This window comes from Fopius arisanus, unplaced genomic scaffold, assembly GCF_000806365.1.
Source record: "Fopius arisanus strain USDA-PBARC FA_bdor unplaced genomic scaffold, ASM80636v1 scaffold00042, whole genome shotgun sequence".
NCBI classification, from domain to species: domain Eukaryota; kingdom Metazoa; phylum Arthropoda; class Insecta; order Hymenoptera; family Braconidae; genus Fopius; species Fopius arisanus.
The window spans coordinates 999,160-1,018,222 of record NW_011887781.1 but is presented as its reverse complement, the minus strand read 5'-3'; the positions used below and the strand labels follow the sequence as shown (position 1 = coordinate 1,018,222).

At 34.8% G+C, this 19,063-nt stretch overlaps 4 protein-coding genes across 4 annotated transcripts; 1 reads left to right on the top strand and 3 right to left on the bottom strand.

Annotated features, from left to right (window-relative positions):
• Positions 1-2,450: 2,450 nt before the first annotated feature.
• Positions 2,451-4,136, bottom strand: LOC105266930 (A-kinase anchor protein 9). Its single transcript, XM_011305440.1, has 3 exons — positions 3,751-4,136; positions 3,123-3,434; positions 2,451-2,914 (listed from the first exon to the last, which is right to left on the bottom strand). Exons 1-3 carry the CDS (start codon positions 3,949-3,951, stop codon positions 2,693-2,695), a joined length of 735 nt encoding a protein of 244 aa, XP_011303742.1. The 5' UTR covers positions 3,952-4,136; the 3' UTR covers positions 2,451-2,692.
• A 298-nt stretch (positions 4,137-4,434) lies between these two features.
• Positions 4,435-6,045, top strand: LOC105266929 (mitochondrial import inner membrane translocase subunit Tim17-B-like). Its single transcript, XM_011305439.1, has 2 exons — positions 4,435-4,554; positions 5,178-6,045. The coding sequence occupies exon 2, from the start codon at positions 5,211-5,213 to the stop codon at positions 5,694-5,696; it is 486 nt and encodes a 161-aa protein (XP_011303741.1). The 5' UTR covers positions 4,435-4,554; positions 5,178-5,210; the 3' UTR covers positions 5,697-6,045.
• Positions 6,046-6,177: 132 nt separating this feature from the next.
• On the bottom strand, positions 6,178-6,772 carry LOC105266928 (uncharacterized). Its single transcript, XM_011305438.1, has 2 exons — positions 6,554-6,772; positions 6,178-6,489 (listed from the first exon to the last, which is right to left on the bottom strand). Exons 1-2 carry the CDS (start codon positions 6,659-6,661, stop codon positions 6,313-6,315), a joined length of 285 nt encoding a protein of 94 aa, XP_011303740.1. The 5' UTR covers positions 6,662-6,772; the 3' UTR covers positions 6,178-6,312.
• A 2,421-nt stretch (positions 6,773-9,193) lies between these two features.
• LOC105266927 (homeobox protein Hox-A1) lies at positions 9,194-18,511 on the bottom strand. Its single transcript, XM_011305437.1, has 2 exons — positions 17,216-18,511; positions 9,194-9,956 (listed from the first exon to the last, which is right to left on the bottom strand). Exons 1-2 carry the CDS (start codon positions 17,934-17,936, stop codon positions 9,484-9,486), a joined length of 1,194 nt encoding a protein of 397 aa, XP_011303739.1. The 5' UTR covers positions 17,937-18,511; the 3' UTR covers positions 9,194-9,483.
• Between the last annotated feature and the right edge of the window lie 552 nt (positions 18,512-19,063).

The window sequence follows — 19,063 nt, the reverse complement described above, 5'->3', positions numbered from 1 at the left end:
TAATCAACTGATCAGATAACACATCTTATTACTTCTTCATCAATGACTTCACGTGCATTAATTAATAATTACTTACTTCGTGCAGAATTCCTCCGACTTCATAGTTCCGTGTTTTAGATTTTGGACTTATAGATCTCCCCATCGACTGGACAACGCAGATGAATAAAATTATTAATACGATGAGTCTCATCTTTCTGCTAATTACAACTAATAGAATGCTGTACTGGGACGTCCTTTTATAACTGAAACTTTGTTAGCGTAAAATTCCCTGAATGATCATTTCCTGATCTCTGACGCTTCCAGAGCAACAAATACAATTCGTTATCATCGCGTATTGTAGTTTACGTGGGAATTGAACGTCAGACGGGTAATCTCAAAAGTACTGCATATAATAGATATTTCCGGAAACTGACAATGCACACTTGAGACGTTTTTTTGAGTCATTTATTAAATTCGGAATCAATTGCGCAATTAATCGCCCTCCGAACTCATCATATGTGGGAGAAATCATCAGTAGAAAAAAAGGCGGAGTCTTCCCTGAAATTTCTAATTTTCCAAATCAAACATGAAAACAGCCAGAGGAGAGAGAAAATATTTTTATTTTGGCCCCTCAATTCTATTTTACTGCGCGTTTTTGGGATCATTTGTGCAGCGATTTATGGAAAAAGTACTCGTAGATAAATAAAATAATAAATATCTTTTATTTACAGTAAGAAGTATTCTTTTCATGGATTTTATGTGATTTTATAAATATTGAGATGAATGGAAATTAATTCGTTTCCTACTGTTTTCTTTTATTCTAAATTCGTTACTTCATGCGTAATGACTGCGGTATCATTGCCGCTTCAGCACTTGTTAAGTCGCTCTTGCTTTTGCAAATACATAGAAGTCTTCCATCTGGAAATTTTGAACATCCGCCAATGGTTACCGGATACCAAAATCTGCATGCAGCTTCACAATATTCCAGTTTGTCCCCGCCTGAAGATCAATTTTTATCCATTAAATGATCATTACTTAAAAATATTCGACACCATTCCAGCCAAAATTCACGTTTTAAAATATATACATTTAGATAAAAAATAGGATCGACTGAAGAAATATAGCGTCTTGGGGTTTTGTAATTCTAATGGGTCCCGATATTCCATAGAGGTGCAATAATTTCCATGAGTTCCCCCTCCAGTTTTGAGTCTTTAAAAACTTGGAAAAAAAATGAAACTTCATTTATTATTAAATAATGACGAACCGCAAAAACGTTATATTTTTTCACGTCAATGTCATCATCATAAAAGTTTTCCAGAAAAAAGAATCAAACTAGAATTTTGGCGGAAAGGGCGTGGTGCGTTCTGAAAACCGAATGTAAAATTACGAACATGAACCAAACGGCTCGGCAGGTCTAGGTTTACAAGCACAGAATGTATGCGTGACATATCCAAATGTGAATTCGGAATAATCTTCCATTAATGCCGGTGATTCCGCTTTGCAACGCGCCACGCATTGCTCCCGACTGTTATAGGCTGAAAATATAATAATATAATAATTATTTAAAAATAATAAGACTGTAAAAACGAAGAAAAAACTCCAATACTGAGTTTTTGAAATAATATTTTGATCTTTCAAGTGAAACGCCTACTTACATGCCATGTACGTCACTTAATACATATATAAATATATATAAAAGAAAGAGGAGACACTAATTTTTTGCTAATCCAGTGGGAAAGTAGAATTGCTCCTCAAGATATCATTTTTTTTTTACAGAATTCAATAAATTGAGATTTGAAAATAAAAATAAAAATTATATATATATAATTATATTTAAAAATTAAAATAAGAATTCAAAAAGAACTTACCTGCAGCCAGACTGATGACAGAAATAATCATTAACGAAGTGAATAAGACTTTTGAAAACTCCATGATTTCAAATTCGAAAAAGTAACTTCTAGTTCAGTTTTTATATTCAAATTAGACTGGAACTTTTTTAGTCATTCACAAAAACGTATTATATTCACTTTTCTCCATCATGCCTTAAGTATCAAGCGAAACACCCGGAAATGTGAAAAGTAGAAATAAAAAGAATATATGATAGTATAAAATATCAATAGTTTGTATTTAGCAAATGACGGCGGCTGGAATTGATGTGAATGAAAAAATTATCAAAGAAAATATGACTGTTAACTCGCCGATTTTATTGAAGCTCCCGTACACCAATACCTCCTATGGTCTCGTCCCAAGTTTTCACCAAAATTTATGTAACTATTTGTACAATTGTACATCTACTTGATATTCCTATGTTAGTTTCAGTTATACTCAATAACTGTTATGAGACATTGCAGGATGTTCACCTCATAATTCTCGTTAAATATTTGAACATTATCCAACTCAAATGATCACGCGAGATGTATGACTATAATTTGTCCAATTTTGTTTGTTGAATGTCTGAATGAACCGAAGAATTCAAATTGAGAAACGAAAATTTATTCAGAAGAATAAAGCTACACTTTGTTAAAATCAGTTTTCTCAAAAACATTATTCCGCAAAAAAAAATATAATAAGAATAAAAATTCTTCGTTAAAAATTATTCTATTTTCATTATAATTACGGTGGCAATAATTGGCTACATCAGATTTTCGTTTAAAACAAAGCTCTCAGGATTTATTAAAACACTCACTGATACCCGAAATATGTACAACAATAATTACTTTCCACAAGAATTATTCGCCTCGCTCTCACTTTTATCACTCAGCAGTGAAACCTTTTCCTCGTATTTTTTCCGCAAATTTTGGAAAAGACTCAATTGAGTTTCGTATTCGGTTTTGAGATCGGCATTCAATTTCGCCGCTGCGTTCATTCGGTTTATCATCTCATCATGTCGCGATCGTTCAGCGGAAATTTTCGATTCCATGCTGTTAACGTCTTCCTGTAAAAAAAAAATGTAAAACTTCATTAATGCGGTTAAACAATAGTTTTTTCAACTAAATAACGAGAATCTAAAAGCAATTCCAGAAATTCAACCAATGATTTCCGATTTATATCGATTTTCATGGAATAATTCAATTGAAATTGTTGTTTTGGAACTAAAATAATGGTAAAATAATAAACATTTAAATATTTATTGAAATAAATACCTGCAAATGCTTCACTTCCATGTTTCGAATTTCGAGTAGATTTTTGGTGATGGCCACGACTTCCTTCAGTGACGAGACTTGCTTGGCCAAGGCAGAGATCTGGCACTCCTGATTGGCAATTAGGCGACTGCGACCCTCAAGTTTTTGCTCAGCCTGATTTAATTTAGTCTTAAAATCCTCGATCTGACGACGAAGTGACATCTCATCATCTCCATTAGAAGTGACAGCATCATAAGAGGCTTGAAGGGCTGACAATTTAGCTTCCGTCTCTTGGATTTTCTTCTTGTAGTCATCACGTTCCCTTGTTCGCTCCTGAAATCATTAGTACAATCATTATTTCGAATATTAAGTAAAGTAAAGTAATAAGTATTCCATAATTAATTCCTCACAAATTAATTATTTCTACAAAAATTTCATATTTCGTTTATCGTTTTCCATTCACTTATGATTTTTTCTTTATTTCGATCGATTTATCTCGTAAACTATCGATTTGAGAGGAAAACGTTAAATAATTTTTTTGTAGATAATTAAATTCTAGGCAAAAAAGGTCTTTAGGCATTTTGTGATGAAATTAATAGTATGGGGATGAATTGATATTTAAAAAACGTAGAAGAGTATATTGGCTTACTTGTAGTTTCTGTTGGAACAATGCAACTAATTCCTTCTCTGGAGCCTGAGATTTCTCAGCTTTTTCAGGTTTCTTGTCAGCTGGAGCTATTCCAGGCTCGCCGGCCCCTGCAGTTTCTGTATTCAACTCCAATTTTCCTGATACTTCTTGCACTTCACAGGAATCGCCAGCTGCATTGCAGGACTCCACTATTTCTGACATTTTTCCAATTTTTCAAAGCAGCTTCGAAAAATCCAATTGAAGATGAGTATTCTGATGGTTATGCGTGTTACTTCAACCCCCAATATTGAAAGACTATCAGAACGAAGTAGGGAAGAATTATTTTTAGATGATTCCACGACGATGACTATTTTAGATCCAGCGACAGTTCCAACAGCGACTGCATCCCATCGTCCATAATTTTCCATGAAATATCATGAATAACAATTGACTATTAGTCCTCTCATAGCTGAACTCATCGTAAAATCCAATTAATCGATCCAGACTGATTAATATTTCATCATGTGCTCACAATTTTCGCGTTCAAAACGTTTGAATTTTCACAAGTTCCCGCGCTAAATGGTTATTCAAAATATAACTGAAATTTAGCTTGAGATTTTTCCGAATTTTTTCTCAGTGGATCTGTATTTTTCGAGATTTTTTTTTTATTAGAAAAATCATCGAGAAATAATTATCGATGTTGTGGAGTAATTTATGGTAATTAACAATTTGACTCGCTTATTACTTTACTCTCTTCGTTGAACTCTCAGGAATAACCTTGCGAGGAAAAAAGCGTGACCGGGGCAGAAGGGAATAGAATCTCAGGTAAATTGTCATAAAGAACAATTCTTCGAGAGTAGAACTTCCTGGAGGACTTATTTTCCTGGAGAATCCTGGAATTTTCTCATTTCTAGACAGTTGTTACCCGCGATGTCATCATCCTAACCTCAAATTGAACTGTAATTTCACAACTATTGATAATTAATAGCGTAATTGCAAATTAATAAATACAGTCGATGGAATTTTATTCATTGCATTAAATAACTTCCTGTGAATTATTTAATTATAAATCTCAATTGACGGGAAAATTTCAATTCCACTGGAATTTTTTAAATATTCACCCCAGGAGTTTGTTTTTATTAATTTCTAATTGAATTCCATTGGTCCTAACCAGAAGTTCAAGTAGTTTAAATTCTGAAATCAATTATTATTAAAAATAAAAATTGAATTTTATACTTCCGCCTTCTCCAAATGCAGAATCGAAAAACTGATTTTAATTTTTCAATAAAAGTTCTTGATAATAAATCTCAGAAACCTCTTCACATCTATTTGAATTTCTTTCCCATAATAAAATCCAGGAAAAAGACCTCTAAGAATAATCTCCAGAATTTTATGAATTTCTCAATAAACTTGATATACTTGAATTGATTTTACAATATTTTGCTCAGGTTTTTAACGAAAAGTAAACGAAATATTAAAAAATGGAGGAATATGCGAGAGAACCCTGTCCGTGGCGTATAGTTGACGACTGTGGAGGTGCATTTACAATGGGAGCAATTGGTGGTGGTGTATTCCAGAGTATAAAAGGATTTCGTAATGCCCCCAGTGGTATCAACAAACGCCTGCTGGGTTCCCTGATGGCCATAAAACAGCGATCCCCAATAATCGCTGGTAATTTCGCAGTCTGGGGTGGAATGTTCTCCACGATAGACTGCACACTCGTTCACTTCAGACAGAAAGAAGATCCCTGGAACTCGATAATAAGTGGGGCTGCCACTGGTGGAATTTTGGCAGCTAGAAACGGGCTGCCAGCTATGGCAGGCAGTGCCATAATTGGAGGAATGCTCCTGGCCCTTATCGAGGGCGTTGGCATCCTATTTACTAGATTATCAGCAGAACAGTTCAAACCAACGACGATTGACGATCCCTCACAACTTGGACCCCCACCCCAAGGCTATTCCTCGTAATTTTCGTAAGGACTAAATTAAATGCATTTTTTTCGACGCCAATATTTCACTGATATCTCGCTATTGAGGGGCAGCAATAAATTGCACTTAGATTTTTTTTCCAGAGAATTATTGGAACTGCAAAAAAGGTTTCTGTGAAACCTCTGGTTTCGAAACGAAATGCACTTTTCCTAGTTTACCATTTCACAACTGATTTCTGGATTGATTCAAATAATCCAGGAGTTTAATTCAATTTTAGATCATTTGATGTTCCTTCTGAGCTTCAATAAAAATCCTCATTCGATTTATGAATAGTCTTATGTTCGTTGTACAGTTAAGGACCAAAATAATAATTATGTTTAAGGATAAATCGTGTTGTTTTTTGGGTTAAGGTACTGGATCGCAATCCAAATTTTCCTTTTCTCTGCACCTTTCTTTCCTCTTGGGCATACGATAATCAGAAATTTATGATGATTTTGAAAACAATTTTTAAAGAAAATAATTAATTGTTTATAAATTATTTATAAGCAAAGCTGTACAGAAGCACTGGTTGTCGATCATTTGATAAATCTTCTTCCAGAGGGAAATTTTCTTGTTTTTTTTTAATTAGAGAAACTTCGGGGGAACTTTTTTGTTTTTACATGTCTTCATCGTCTTCATCTTCTTCCTCTTCAACGAAGACTTCCATGTGGAATGGAACACTGAGGTCGAGCTCTTCAACTTTAGTTTCAGGTTCTTCAGTCTTTGATTTCTCACCTTTTGCTGAATCTTTCGAGCTGTTCTTTAGCAACGCAATTAAATGTAGTTGTTCGATCTGGAAACAATTTCCAATTACTAATGACAGTACCAAAACATTGTTGAAAAATCAATTGCAGTACCTGAAGGACATTTATCTGCTCCTCAATTTGATCGAGACTTTTTTTCAGACACGATTCTTCAGCTGCAAGTCGTGTCTGCAATTCTTGTAAATTATCCGGTGGTTCCATTGTCAGAATTAAACTAATTATTATTCCATTCTTACTCTGTAATTACGATTTATTTGCCCTCATGAACGTGTGAAACGTGTAATTGAGAGTGCAATCGAGGTTAGGAGGAAAAATTCAATTGACAACTGTAGATTTCCCGAAAAATTCCATCCTTATCGACTGAAGAAAGAAAAAATTCCAATTCTGCAATTTCAATTGCTTCTAAATATCATCCTCTTCTTTTTATAATTAAATCTACAGACTCTTCAAAAATACGAAAATTAAAAAGCAATAATGAGAAGTCACAATCTCATGTTTCATAATATAATAATTTTTATTCTCTCTACAATATTCCATATTTTCAATAGTCTACAATTACCACTTAATTTATGACTGATCGATTCATGAATCTCGATTTTTCTCCGTACGGATGTCAAAATAATTTCAACACCCGACGAAAAATGTACTTTAAGTTCTCAGAAAAAAAAAAAATCGGTTATTCATAATTCTTTAATTACAACTTTATCCAAATCTACTCGAGGTCTTACCGAATTAACCGCTACTTAAATACTCATTACCTCAAATTAATACGTATTACGATGGAAACACCACGTGCTATAAATATTTTCTTCGTCATTCGATAGTTGGAGACGTGTACAATTCATTATTTTTCAAACCCTCACACAATTATTTACATTGAAATTACTTAAGGGTAATATTGAGTATTTCATACATTAACTCTTCACTATCAGCGTCGCTCAATTATTTTTTATTCAATTAACTAATGGTCGTGAAATCGGGGGGCTATCACAATAGAAATGAGTACTACTCGCAAGATATTTAATATTCACCCATCATTTTCTCCCTCATCCATAATTCTTGCAGAAAAACATTATCAAATAAATAGAAATCATCAGGAAATACACGAGAAGAAAAATCATTATCTTTGCGAGATACTCGGTGGTAACTTTCGGTGTGGGGAAGATATTGAACATATTTTTCTAAAAAAAAAAACAATAAAACAATTATTTCATAGTTCTGAAGTTTTTAAAAATTTCATTTAAAAATTCTATTCTTTCCGCAGCGTCTGTGGAATTCTCCAATTCCATTGTGATGTTGAACTAAATGAATTTCTATTTCTATTTGTTTATTATAATACAATATAAAAAACGGATTAAAAACCGGAGACTCACCAAAAGCCGAAATTTTAAAATAGAATGAAATCTTTTTGATAAAATGATAAAACAATTGGAGCCCAGGGTTTTATTATTTTTCCTATAGTACACCCAGAGAAAATAATTATTACTGCCAATTGAATAGATAATAATTGGATTTTAAAATTAATTATCAAATGAATTGAAGAGAAACAGAGAAAGAGATTGTTAATTTGGAAATTGTTTTTTCCCGGTGTATCTCCCCAATTGTTGAAAAAATAGAGAATTTATTATGAAATAATTTACACTTGTTAATCAGTGGATCAATAATATATTCTGAATAAATATAAAAGTCTCTCGGTAGCATATCTGCACCATCAACAAAGGAGTAAGCACTCCGGGCGGCCAGACAAATAAGTTGTGGAGATTTTTATTTTTACGTTACGAATAAAATGTTTTTTTTTTTTTCATGAATTTTTTTTTCAATGTGAAACACGAAACGAGACACGCCAAGTGAAAGCCGCGAGTTTTTTTTAAATTATGGTTGCGTGATGACGGGGCGCACAAGGTAAAAATGGTATGAGTACAGCGGGTGGTATGAGCCCCGTCTAAATCCCATGACAGAGAAACAAGAATTCAACGTGAATCAATGAGAGCATAATTAATCCCTCATTCTCCGTATGATTTGTTATATTTATTTCGGTACATGACTAAATTGTTGCTGAGATGTGACGAGACGGCATTAAATAAAAATCAAACAGGTCTAATATCGAAATTATTGGTAATATATTGATTGTGCCAATTACTCATTGATTTAGGGAATATTCATTGCCTTTGGACTAGCGAATCCGGTGATTTGAGCATCGATTAAAAATAGTTTTTTTACTATACTGTACAGAATTCAATCACCTCTTTTTATCACTCGTTTGCAATATCTGTTCTGTTACAAAATATTGGTAAATAATATTTCACAGAGAATAGTTATGTATTTTTAGGGACTAATGGAGCGGATATTTACAGTGCGGAATTCACATTTTTCATTTATGAAATTCCTTTAAGTTCCCGCGGAATTTGAATATTGGGAAAAGTTCTGAAGATGAAATTAAATTATGTTACATTCACTCGAAATTCCTCGACGCAGACTTAAATAATAGTAAGAAATCTCTTTGGAACTGGAAATAAGGAATAAACGAGTGAACAGAATGGAAAAAGTGGAAAAACGTTGGAAATTCGGAAGAGAATTCCACTGTACCGTTGGAAAATTCTTGAAATTTCCGTCACAAAGTCATCTGAATCATGAAAAATTCGTAAAAAATGAATTTTCCACGTTAAATGATAATTCAAATTCATTAAAAATGATTACCAATTATCATAATAATTATTGATTATTATTAGGGAAATAATTACCAGAATTTTCCCCATTTTCCCGGATTTTTCTTTATCATATGGATCTGAAAATGCAGAATCCCGAGAATATCCAAGAAATTAATTGATTCGTCACTGAAAAATTGTGCATAAATTTCCTGTCACATTGTCATTATTAAAAATGTTAAGCGTAATTTTCCAACAGTGCAAATCAAATGACTCGGCGGAAACTTCTCTCCCGAAGAATTCCCTAGGTTTTTAAAACGAAATTTCTTCGCGCGTGAAGAGCAGTCTTGAAGGAAAAATATGGAAATGAGAGTGATATCAATCCTTGGAGTTAATGGACTCCCTGCTATTTTCATTAGGAAAATTGGGCAGAAAAGAGGCCCCGACGTCTAGATTGGATCCTGTCGGGGAATTACTGGTACTCCGGGCCCCACAAATACCCGCTACCGTCGCACTATCACTCGGTATCAGTCCCTCCTTCATCCTCTTCTTCTGCTTCATCCTTCGATTTTGAAACCATATCTTGACTTGCGTCTCATTGAGCTGAAGGGTGGAGGCAATCTCGATGCGTCTCGCCCTGGTCAGGTACTTGTTGAAGTGAAACTCTTTCTCCAATTCTGTCAGCTGTTTATTGGTGAAATTCGTTCGTCCCGTGTTATTAAAACCGGCGGACATGCCCGGTAAATTTCCAACCGTCAGACAATTCACTGAACCCGACGGCGAGTAATTAGACGGTACCGATGTCATTTGCACGGAGTTGTAATCACCGTTGGTTGGCGGTGGCTTCGGCACTGCAACATAAAAATCATTATCAATTATTCAATTAATTTTTCCAAATCAGTTGAATTTTTTATGAAGAATCATTTACTGGAAATGTACAAAAGGTCAAAATTGTGATGCAATATTTGGAATAAAATCGAGCGGATGTATCCTTTTACCAAAAGGGATAATCCGTTTTGTTGTCCAATACAGCTGGTCAATTTTCGAGGATTCTTAGGGTGTAAAGAGCCTAAAGGGTCAAGCTGGACTCAAAGGGTAAGTAATAATGGATCGGATTGTCCGAGTGAGATCACAATGACTTACGTATCAGCTGATGGGCTTCTGTCATTCGTTTATTACCAATCCTCAATTATTTGAGTCGTACAATATCTCTCATTACTTCAATCAAATAACCAAATATATTATCACTATCAATAATAGTAATAATTATTAATATCATCAATATTATTGTAATATATTGATAATATTTTAATAATATTAGTGATAATTACTATAATATTAATGGTTTGACGATATTCTTAATTAATGATGAATTTCTGGGATAAATTTTTCATGTCGTAATGACTCGCGAATTCAATTAAATTCTTTGATAAACTGGCAATTTCTGGAGGGATTTACTCTAGTTGTAATTCGTTGGGGTGGGGAGGGGGAGGGGGTTGAAGCTCGTGAGGGCCATTAATTCGATCTAATCTAATCGGTTCGCCATCACGACCCACCGAATGACCACAACCATTCACCCCGGACGACGTAATTAGCCTGCACATACGACTATCAACTTACGAGTCAAATTAATTTATGCTATACCCTCAATGAAACACGAACTTTGATTCGCCAAATAAATCCGCACTGAGACAAGTACTCGATATAAAAATTCGCCGATATTTTTTTCAGCCCAATAAATCTCCAGCTATCATAAAATTTTTTGGAAATTTCGTACGCCGAGAAAAAAATTCAGCAGAATGCAAAAGTTGTTAAATTAAATTTTGTTTTGTTAAATTAGATTTTAATTCATTCGGTTCTTTACGAATATCTGAGAACAGGTTAATATACTCTTCATGAAATAATTATATAAAATCGAGACAGAAAAATCAATTGTTTAATTCTATTATATTTATTTTTCGTGAATATTGAGAAGTTAAAAAATATTAATAATAATATAATAATATAGTATATAATAATTATACAATATATATATTAATAATTCTTATTATTATTATTGTTCAGGGTTATTTAGGATAATAATAATTTAGAATGTGAGCCATTGAAGAATTGGAAATTGATAAATTTAAATAGAGATAAACTTCAATGGTTGACCGAATAATCGCGATGAATCATCTTTGGAGATATTTGAAAATAAAAATCAATACGACGATGCGAATTGTGTAAACATCATGGGACATTGGGATGAAGACAACAATGCAATCTTAATCAGTCGTGGATTACCTCAATGCGATTAGATAAGTTTTTCTATTCGAGCCCTCGGTAGAATCGAGTGAAAAGAAGATCCGTCACTTAATTTTACCGAGAATGTCCGGGCGAATGCACTGACTTAACATTTTACTTACTGTAATGAATCTGGAACTTTTTCCAGGCTCATACATCAATTTAAGAACACCCACGGTTTTTTTTTGTAACATTAACTTTTTTTGATTTATTTCTCTCGGTTTTTGGTTGATGGAATTATTCTCATTTATTTGGATTTTAAAAAAATACATTTTTAAACAATTACTTGAAATTTCCATCGCAAAAACGGACAATCAATTTTTTATTTATCTTGAAATATCAAGTGTACTTTACCAATGAAAAAATTATAGACGCGTCAATCGAATCCCCGAATTATCCGGCAATTTCAATTTAACTAATTGAATAATAATAATTGAGTGATTGAATAATCCGAAAATTTCTCCCGCATCGAATGAATTATGAAAAAATGATTTAATTTCATACCGATTTTTCGGGCAGGTATCAGGTATCCGTTTTCTCCTCAAACACGAGAGTAAAAAAAAAACCTGAAAATAGATCCGGAGATATTTGACTTCAATTTAGAGAGCGTTATACCGTGAAAACGAAATTGAAACCAGATATCCAGCGAAGTGACAGCTGTTGATTGCTGGAGAATTTTTTAAATTATCGATAAAGCCCGCCATTTTGCCTGATCAGGACTTTTTCATCTATCAGTGGATGGTGACAGGGGGGATTACACGTTGGAGAAGGGTTTTTTGGTAATTGAAGAGTCAGGATGGGTGAAAAGGAGCCCTAGAGTGTAAGTGGCTCAATCCCTTTTCAAATTTACCTTGAAAACCCGCATTCAGTCGAGGACTTAAGCCCTCCCTTTCCTCGTAATACTATACCCAATGTCCTGGGGTCTCAAGCATGCGGAAGCTGGTGTTACATCATCTGGCTATGGCTTTTAGCCTTTGAATAATATTTGCATTGCATAATGTCACTTCACTCATGGGGTGATTTTCAACCTCACGAGCAGATGATTACCCATCAAAAGAACCGTAAATTCCCGAAACGGATTGAGTCTCTTCTCGATAAATTATCCAGTGATTACGAATTTTTTCGGAATTTTTATCCGTCAATGCAGGTAAATTACGCGGAAAATTAATCGCGGAAAATTGTCGGAGGCCCGCAATTTTTTCGGTATGTTACATTTTTGTTTAAAATTTCGGTGTTAAACTTATTACAAAATTTATAATCCAGTGAATTACAATTACTACAATTATTTTCCAAAGCCTAATTAATCGAGCATTAATAACAAATTGTTATTGAAAATTATCGAATTTCCCGATCAACCGCTGAAACCATTTTTTTCCTGAAATTTTATTAAGTCTTATATTAAACTGAAACTGACATTTCATTATTATAATTATGTTATTCTTATTATTATTATTACTTTAGTTATTTTATTAAAGCTCGTGAAATAATTTATTAGAGAAGATAAAATTTCTTGGAAAAAAGAAAAAAGATCACGCAGACTTGAAAGATGGCGTATTAAGGACTTGCACCCTGAGAATTCCGCATGGTAAATTTTTTAAATATATTCAACGGTTCGATAAATCGTCTGCGCGCGATTCGCGTCCGCAGCCCGACATAAAACCCTGTGGATGTACTGACCCACGTGCACATACACGTGAACACATCCAACAAAATTCTCTACATGTACAAGTACATACAATGCTCCATAAAATAATACCATCAACCCGAGGGAGAGATCACTCCTCTACTAGAGCCTCCAATTTATTATTCCCCAATTGCTAATTCCTTAATTTTCAATCATTTTAATCATTTCAATCATTTTAATGAATAATTATCTGATATGAATTAATACTCATGAATTCAGTTGAAATTTGCTGTAATGATAAAATTTTCGGAATGCTAAAATTTTTGGAATACCACTGGCTTTCCTCCAACAGTTTAACGTCCTGACAGCATGTGCTTATTTACGTCGTAATTAATGGGAATTTAATTAGATCCTTATGGCTAATAATGTCCTGAGTCATGTCACATGTCACCCTAGATGTTTTAGGGGGTGCATGCACACTGAAATTATTGGAACACCTTCCATTCCCCGATAAATAATCCAAGCAATACGTGAACCGAAGCAGATCATGAGAAATTCATTGCCGTCATTTTCCCGATTCAAAGTAAATTACCCGCGCCACTTAGCGAGTAAATTTAATCGCCAACATTATTTTTCATTCGTGTTGGTAAAAATTCATTGGAATTTCAAGTGTAATCTCTCATTTTATGAGTTGATGAGGAAATTACTGGACATTTTCAGTGATCTGAGGCGTGCGTAATTAATGCATAGCATTTAATTTAATCTTGCCGATATTTTCTCATTTAATAGAAAGAAATTTAAGAAAATTCAATTAAAGGGAAAATATACTGCTTTTAATTTTTATCATTATTCAATGACTCGTTAATTTTCATTACCGTGAGTCAGTTTTTATAAATAATATTATATTTATAAAATATATTATATTAATTATTATATAATAAATAATTTTTTTATCGAAAATCAAATATACTGTATCTAGCCTAATTATCTATTTATTCGTAATATATTTATTCATTCATTAATCATAATTATTATTTATTTATTCATCAAATTTTTTCATAACTCCATAAATAACGTTGCGAGGAAAATCGGGAAAGTGGTTATGGTTGGGCGAAGTGGTTATATTTTTGAAATTTCAGGGTAAAAATTCCAGAGGAATTCGTGGGTGAAGTATTTCTCTCGCACGGAAATGAAAATCACCGGTGGGTGAGAGTGGGTGAGAATGGGTGAGAATGGGTGAGAATGGGTGAGACACGTGGACATGAGGAAGCAGAACGAGAACGAGTAGTCAGATGACTGGTCGGTCAGGCTATCCTACAACACGTTAAGGTTTATACAGGTAAAAGTGGCCGGTGGGTTTTTCGCTGGGTGATCAGGGGGGTGAAACAGGCTACCCTGAAACACGCCAACGATCCTCTGAGATCCCCTCGCGAGATATTGTGTCCCGGTCACTCACGCGTCCCCCATCACCCCCACATGAAACACCTTTTTACTCCATAGTTACAGTACAACTCAACTAGCCCTCACCAAAAATCCAATATAACTAATAAAAAAAAATACAATACTAAATATCCACTAAAATTGCGACGAATATCTCCGCATTTCACTATTTCTACGAGCCACTCGTTTTATTTATTTATGTGTCACCCGGTAAATTATTGATTTTAATAATTAAAGTCGTTTTTAGTTCATAGTATGGAATTTAAATGGAAATTATTCATTGGTCATTGGTGAATTTATTATTTGTTTTCTTTGGTAGTTCAAGTTTTAATTGATGAGTTTTTTTGGAAATGACAACAATAAAATGAAATTTAAAAATTAATTCATTAATTATTGATGGATCAGGGAAATAGTTTGGGTTCGAAATTATGTAATAGATAAATATTTAAATAATTACATTGAGTTTTCCATTAATAACATTTTTCAACAAAAATTTCCCGGATTTCCATAATTGTTGGAAAATTCCGAAAGAATTGAATTAAATAAGAAAGCTAATTACCAAATTTTACTCTAATTTCTCCATTAACAATTTGGTTCAATAGCATTAATTATAATTACTGAATATATCAACGGAATATTCCACGAGATAATTTTTTGTTGTTCATATTGTGGGGGGAATTTCAAAAATATACAAGGAAATAAAAATGAGACAAAAAATGCCTCCCTCCATGAAAAATTCTGGGGCTAGTCCAATCATTGAGCAATGGAAAAAAAAAATAAAATCGAGTTTGGTGTATGATAGATTGTGCCTAGGGATGGCTGACAGCTAGGGGTTGGACGCAACAATTTCCTCACCCCGTACCCGAGAGACGACACGACAGTTTCTCCTCCACGCAGCATCAAATAGGGGATGAGGGAGACAGATGTATCGTCCAATCCCGGAAGAGATCAGGGGGATTAAAATCTTCGGGCATGAATGTAAGCGCCGGTACAGAACTTGCTCCGCCCAATAAATTCATTTTTCCTCTCCAATTTTTTCCTCGCAGAAATGAGAGAAAATTGATAGATTCTCACACATCCATTTCATAATTTCATTTCACCAGATATTAAACCAAATTTTTTCATTACTAAAAAAAATACCGTAAGTGCTTGAATTTTAACTTGAGAATAATTTTTTTGTTGAAAGAACAAATAAATAAAAATTCAATGACAGTAATCAATTTATTTCTTGATTAATTAATTGATCAGCAAGAAATGAGTGAAATATTTCAGTTTAAAATTCGCCTAATAAATAAATATATAATTTGATATATTACATTAAATTTCGAATTAATAAGATTCTTAATTAAACTCCCACCCATTTCTCATTTAGATTTTTATTTTTTTTTATTTAAAATTATTATGATTATTATTACAGTTAAACGCGAATAAAAATGAATTACACTGAATTTTCAATGACGAATACCAGAAATCTGCTGAGAGTTTTGCAATTATGATTGACTATTTATATCTATTTCCGTGTGCAGTTGAAAAATGTATTATTTAAGTTTGCAGTCCAGTTGATGTGTCATCCATGTGACTGGAGCATAAAACTATATAGAAGCAAGCCTGTCAAGATAACGAGGGCCAAGTCCGCTTGGCCGCGTTTAACGTTTTAATTGACTTAACGCGTCCACGTCCCTAAGATTCAACGGAATCGACGGACTGGCGCCAGTCACGTCCCCTCATAATCACGACGAAATTCTAATGAGGTGTGGAAAAATAACGATTGATAATTGAGCAAGATGACCAGAATTATCTTAATCCACGCATAACGCCGCGGGAGTTACCCGATGCAAAAAAAAAAATGCGCAAATATCAACACTGAGGTGATAAAAAGTTCCTCATTAGATTACACTTGAAAACCAATTTTTATCACCGCTCACGGGGATTTACTTTTAATCGGTGGGAGCCATCGTGGTGATGGGTATTATGATTACCCCATATCACCAGGCGACGGGCCAGAATATCATTTCGAATCCGCTTTAGATATCATTTACTCTGGGAACACTAAATATTTCATATTATAAATCCTTCCCTCATTTTTTCTCAAAAATTTTCGTCTTTTCCCGGATTTTGCAGCAATTGATCTAATGAATTATCTGAATATCCATGAACAGATGTACCTAAATATTTTTCCTCCTTGAAGTTCAATAGAATATAGAATTATCTATGGATTTATCTTTCCAGGAATTTATTAATCTTCAAGAACTCATGTCTGCGCGATTAGTTTGAATTATTTAAAAAAATTATCCCTTTGATTACTTATCAGTGATAGTACGTCCGTTAAGTAATAATAGTAATGATAATAATAATCATGATGTAATGCCCCAGATTTTGGGCAGACGTTTTATTGTTGCAAATGTGGACATACAGCAACTTACGAAATATAAACAATTATATATTATTCAAGAAATCATTTGGGTGTGGACATGGCCCATCCAAATCAGGCCCCGACCTCGTAATTGTAACCAATCAGATGAGATGGTTACAGTAATGGAGTCCTAAACTCTCGTATTTAAATACCAATAAACTATTGTTGAGATTTACCCCTTGAAGCCTAGAATAGCTAATGATAATAAGTAGTTGGAACGCCGGAAACAATAATGAGATTAGAAAAATGGGAAATTGATTGACGGGGAAGAAGAAAAGTAGGAAGTACAGCGCCCTCTGCGCCATCAGCTGAGATAATATCAGTAAAATAAATGTAAAAGAATTACCCACCAGCCGGTTTCGGCACATTCCTCTTGACCTGCATCCACTTGTACGTGGGCACTTGCGTTGGTTGTTGATGCCCTTGTACATGCGACATTCCCTGATGCTGATGATGATGACTAGGTACACCGTGCACAGCAGTCTGCTGTATGCAGCTGTGATAACCAGTACTGTCAGTGGTCTCTTCCTTGTAATTAATCGGCTGGTACTCCTGCCTGATACCGTGGGACTGGCTGTATCTAACATCATCTTGCACCTGATGATGATAACCACCGGTTGTCGACTGGACTGAGTGATGACTGGCTTGATAATCCTCACTGTGATGACTAGAGTGTAATTGTTGTGCCGGCAAATGCTGGATATGATATCCCTGATGATGCTGTTCAGTATTTGAACAGGATGAGTAATTCGCGTAATCCAAATTAGTGTAGCTGAGACCATTCTCGGATGATATGATTGCTGTACCATCCTCGTGCAGGGCTGCTCCCGATGCTGAGTAATAGCCCTGGGGCGGAGTTCCGGGTACACCTGAACTACTGGAACCTGATTCGGGTCCTATGTAAATGTCCGGGGCATTGGTGTACGGGGATAATGAGGCTTGAGGATAGTACGGATTCGTCAAATCAGATGACTGCACTCCAGGCTGCGGTATCTGATGACTCGTGTGCAAGCTGTAGTACGAGTCTGGTTTACCATAACTACCATACATACCCATATCCATCATCATCATCCTCACGGCCAGGTAAGAACATCAATGATCTCTCTCTTGTAAGGTTCTTCCTTTCGCTTTGCTTGTTCTGTTTGAAAACAATTGTTTCATCAACGGTACCAGATGATCCGTGTCATCAGCATTCTACAGATTTAAATGAAAGCAGCACCCAGGTATCGAAATCAGAGGCGAAATACAAAATTCCACAATTCCAAAATGGAGAATTCATCAAAATCGATTCCTGAAGGACAACGTCCTTCTGAGTATTTGGTCAAACTGCTAGATGCGGAAGTAACGAGTCATTAGAATTCTAACAGCAATAATTACTCAATGTTTTTGGCATCATTATGGCATCACCATTCAACACATTAACTGACAGTGCTCCTTGACACCAGCGTCAACTCCTTTGTTATTCACATGTTTCTGCAGCACTGGACACTTATGCACTTGAAATTTATTGCTTGATTGGAATCGTTTGAGGGGATTAAGAGGCTCGGAGATAATTTAAATAGTAGGTGATTCTCGGGTGAGTTTCGATAATGGGAACTGCGAAGTTTACGTCACTAGGTACAACTGCTTCGGTATCCTGAAGCTGACTGCTGCTTGATGCGTGCAGGTAAAAGCTTTCGGGGGTTACCAGCATGTTCCCAGGCGATATCAGGGCAGGACCTTGGGTTCTCCCACTTTTGCTCATACCTGCGCAGTATGTGATCACTTAAATGGGTGGGATCGGTTCTTCATACCACCAATCCAGGGGAACTTTTCCCAGGAATGGGCGGGACGTACCGCCAATTGCTGGCGGTATCCTCGCCTACTGTACCACCGAGGCCTTGATGGATCGCTTCTCGATTGTATATATGTATTTCCAGTTTTTTATTCTGCAATTTTTTTTTTTTTCATTTGTTTTTCTTGGCTTCTTTCTTCACTTTTATCTGACACCGTGCAGTTGACACTTATCGGCTGGTGGCCTGCAGGCCGAGGAATTTTTGGCGGTTTTCGCTGTGACACACCTGTCTTTTTTATTCGTGTCTTTTCTTTTTTGTCGCGTAGAAAAATCGCTCGGATCTTCTAAAAGTCCTCGAGAAATTGAAAGACAATATTCTCGAGATTATGTGAAAGGCTCCATTTTTTCTAAAGACTTGATGGCT

Excerpts from the sequence above, each read along its gene's own strand:
- LOC105266930 (XM_011305440.1), bottom strand. The coding sequence starts at position 3,951 with ATGTCAGAAATAGTGGAGTCCTGCAATGCAGCTGGCGATTCCTGTGAA. Across the intron at positions 3,435-3,750 it reads TGTTCCAACAGAAACTACAA|GAGCGAACAAGGGAACGTGA; the intron begins GTAAGCCAATAT and ends TAATGATTTCAG. Across the intron at positions 2,915-3,122 it reads TGGAAGTGAAGCATTTGCAG|GAAGACGTTAACAGCATGGA; the intron begins GTATTTATTTCA and ends TTTTTTTTACAG.
- LOC105266929 (XM_011305439.1), top strand. The coding sequence starts at position 5,211 with ATGGAGGAATATGCGAGAGAACCCTGTCCGTGGCGTATAGTTGACGAC.
- LOC105266928 (XM_011305438.1), bottom strand. The coding sequence starts at position 6,661 with ATGGAACCACCGGATAATTTACAAGAATTGCAGACACGACTTGCAGCT. Across the intron at positions 6,490-6,553 it reads AGCAGATAAATGTCCTTCAG|ATCGAACAACTACATTTAAT; the intron begins GTACTGCAATTG and ends AATTGTTTCCAG.
- LOC105266927 (XM_011305437.1), bottom strand. The coding sequence starts at position 17,936 with ATGATGATGATGGATATGGGTATGTATGGTAGTTATGGTAAACCAGAC. Across the intron at positions 9,957-17,215 it reads GAATGTGCCGAAACCGGCTG|TGCCGAAGCCACCGCCAACC; the intron begins GTGGGTAATTCT and ends TTTATGTTGCAG.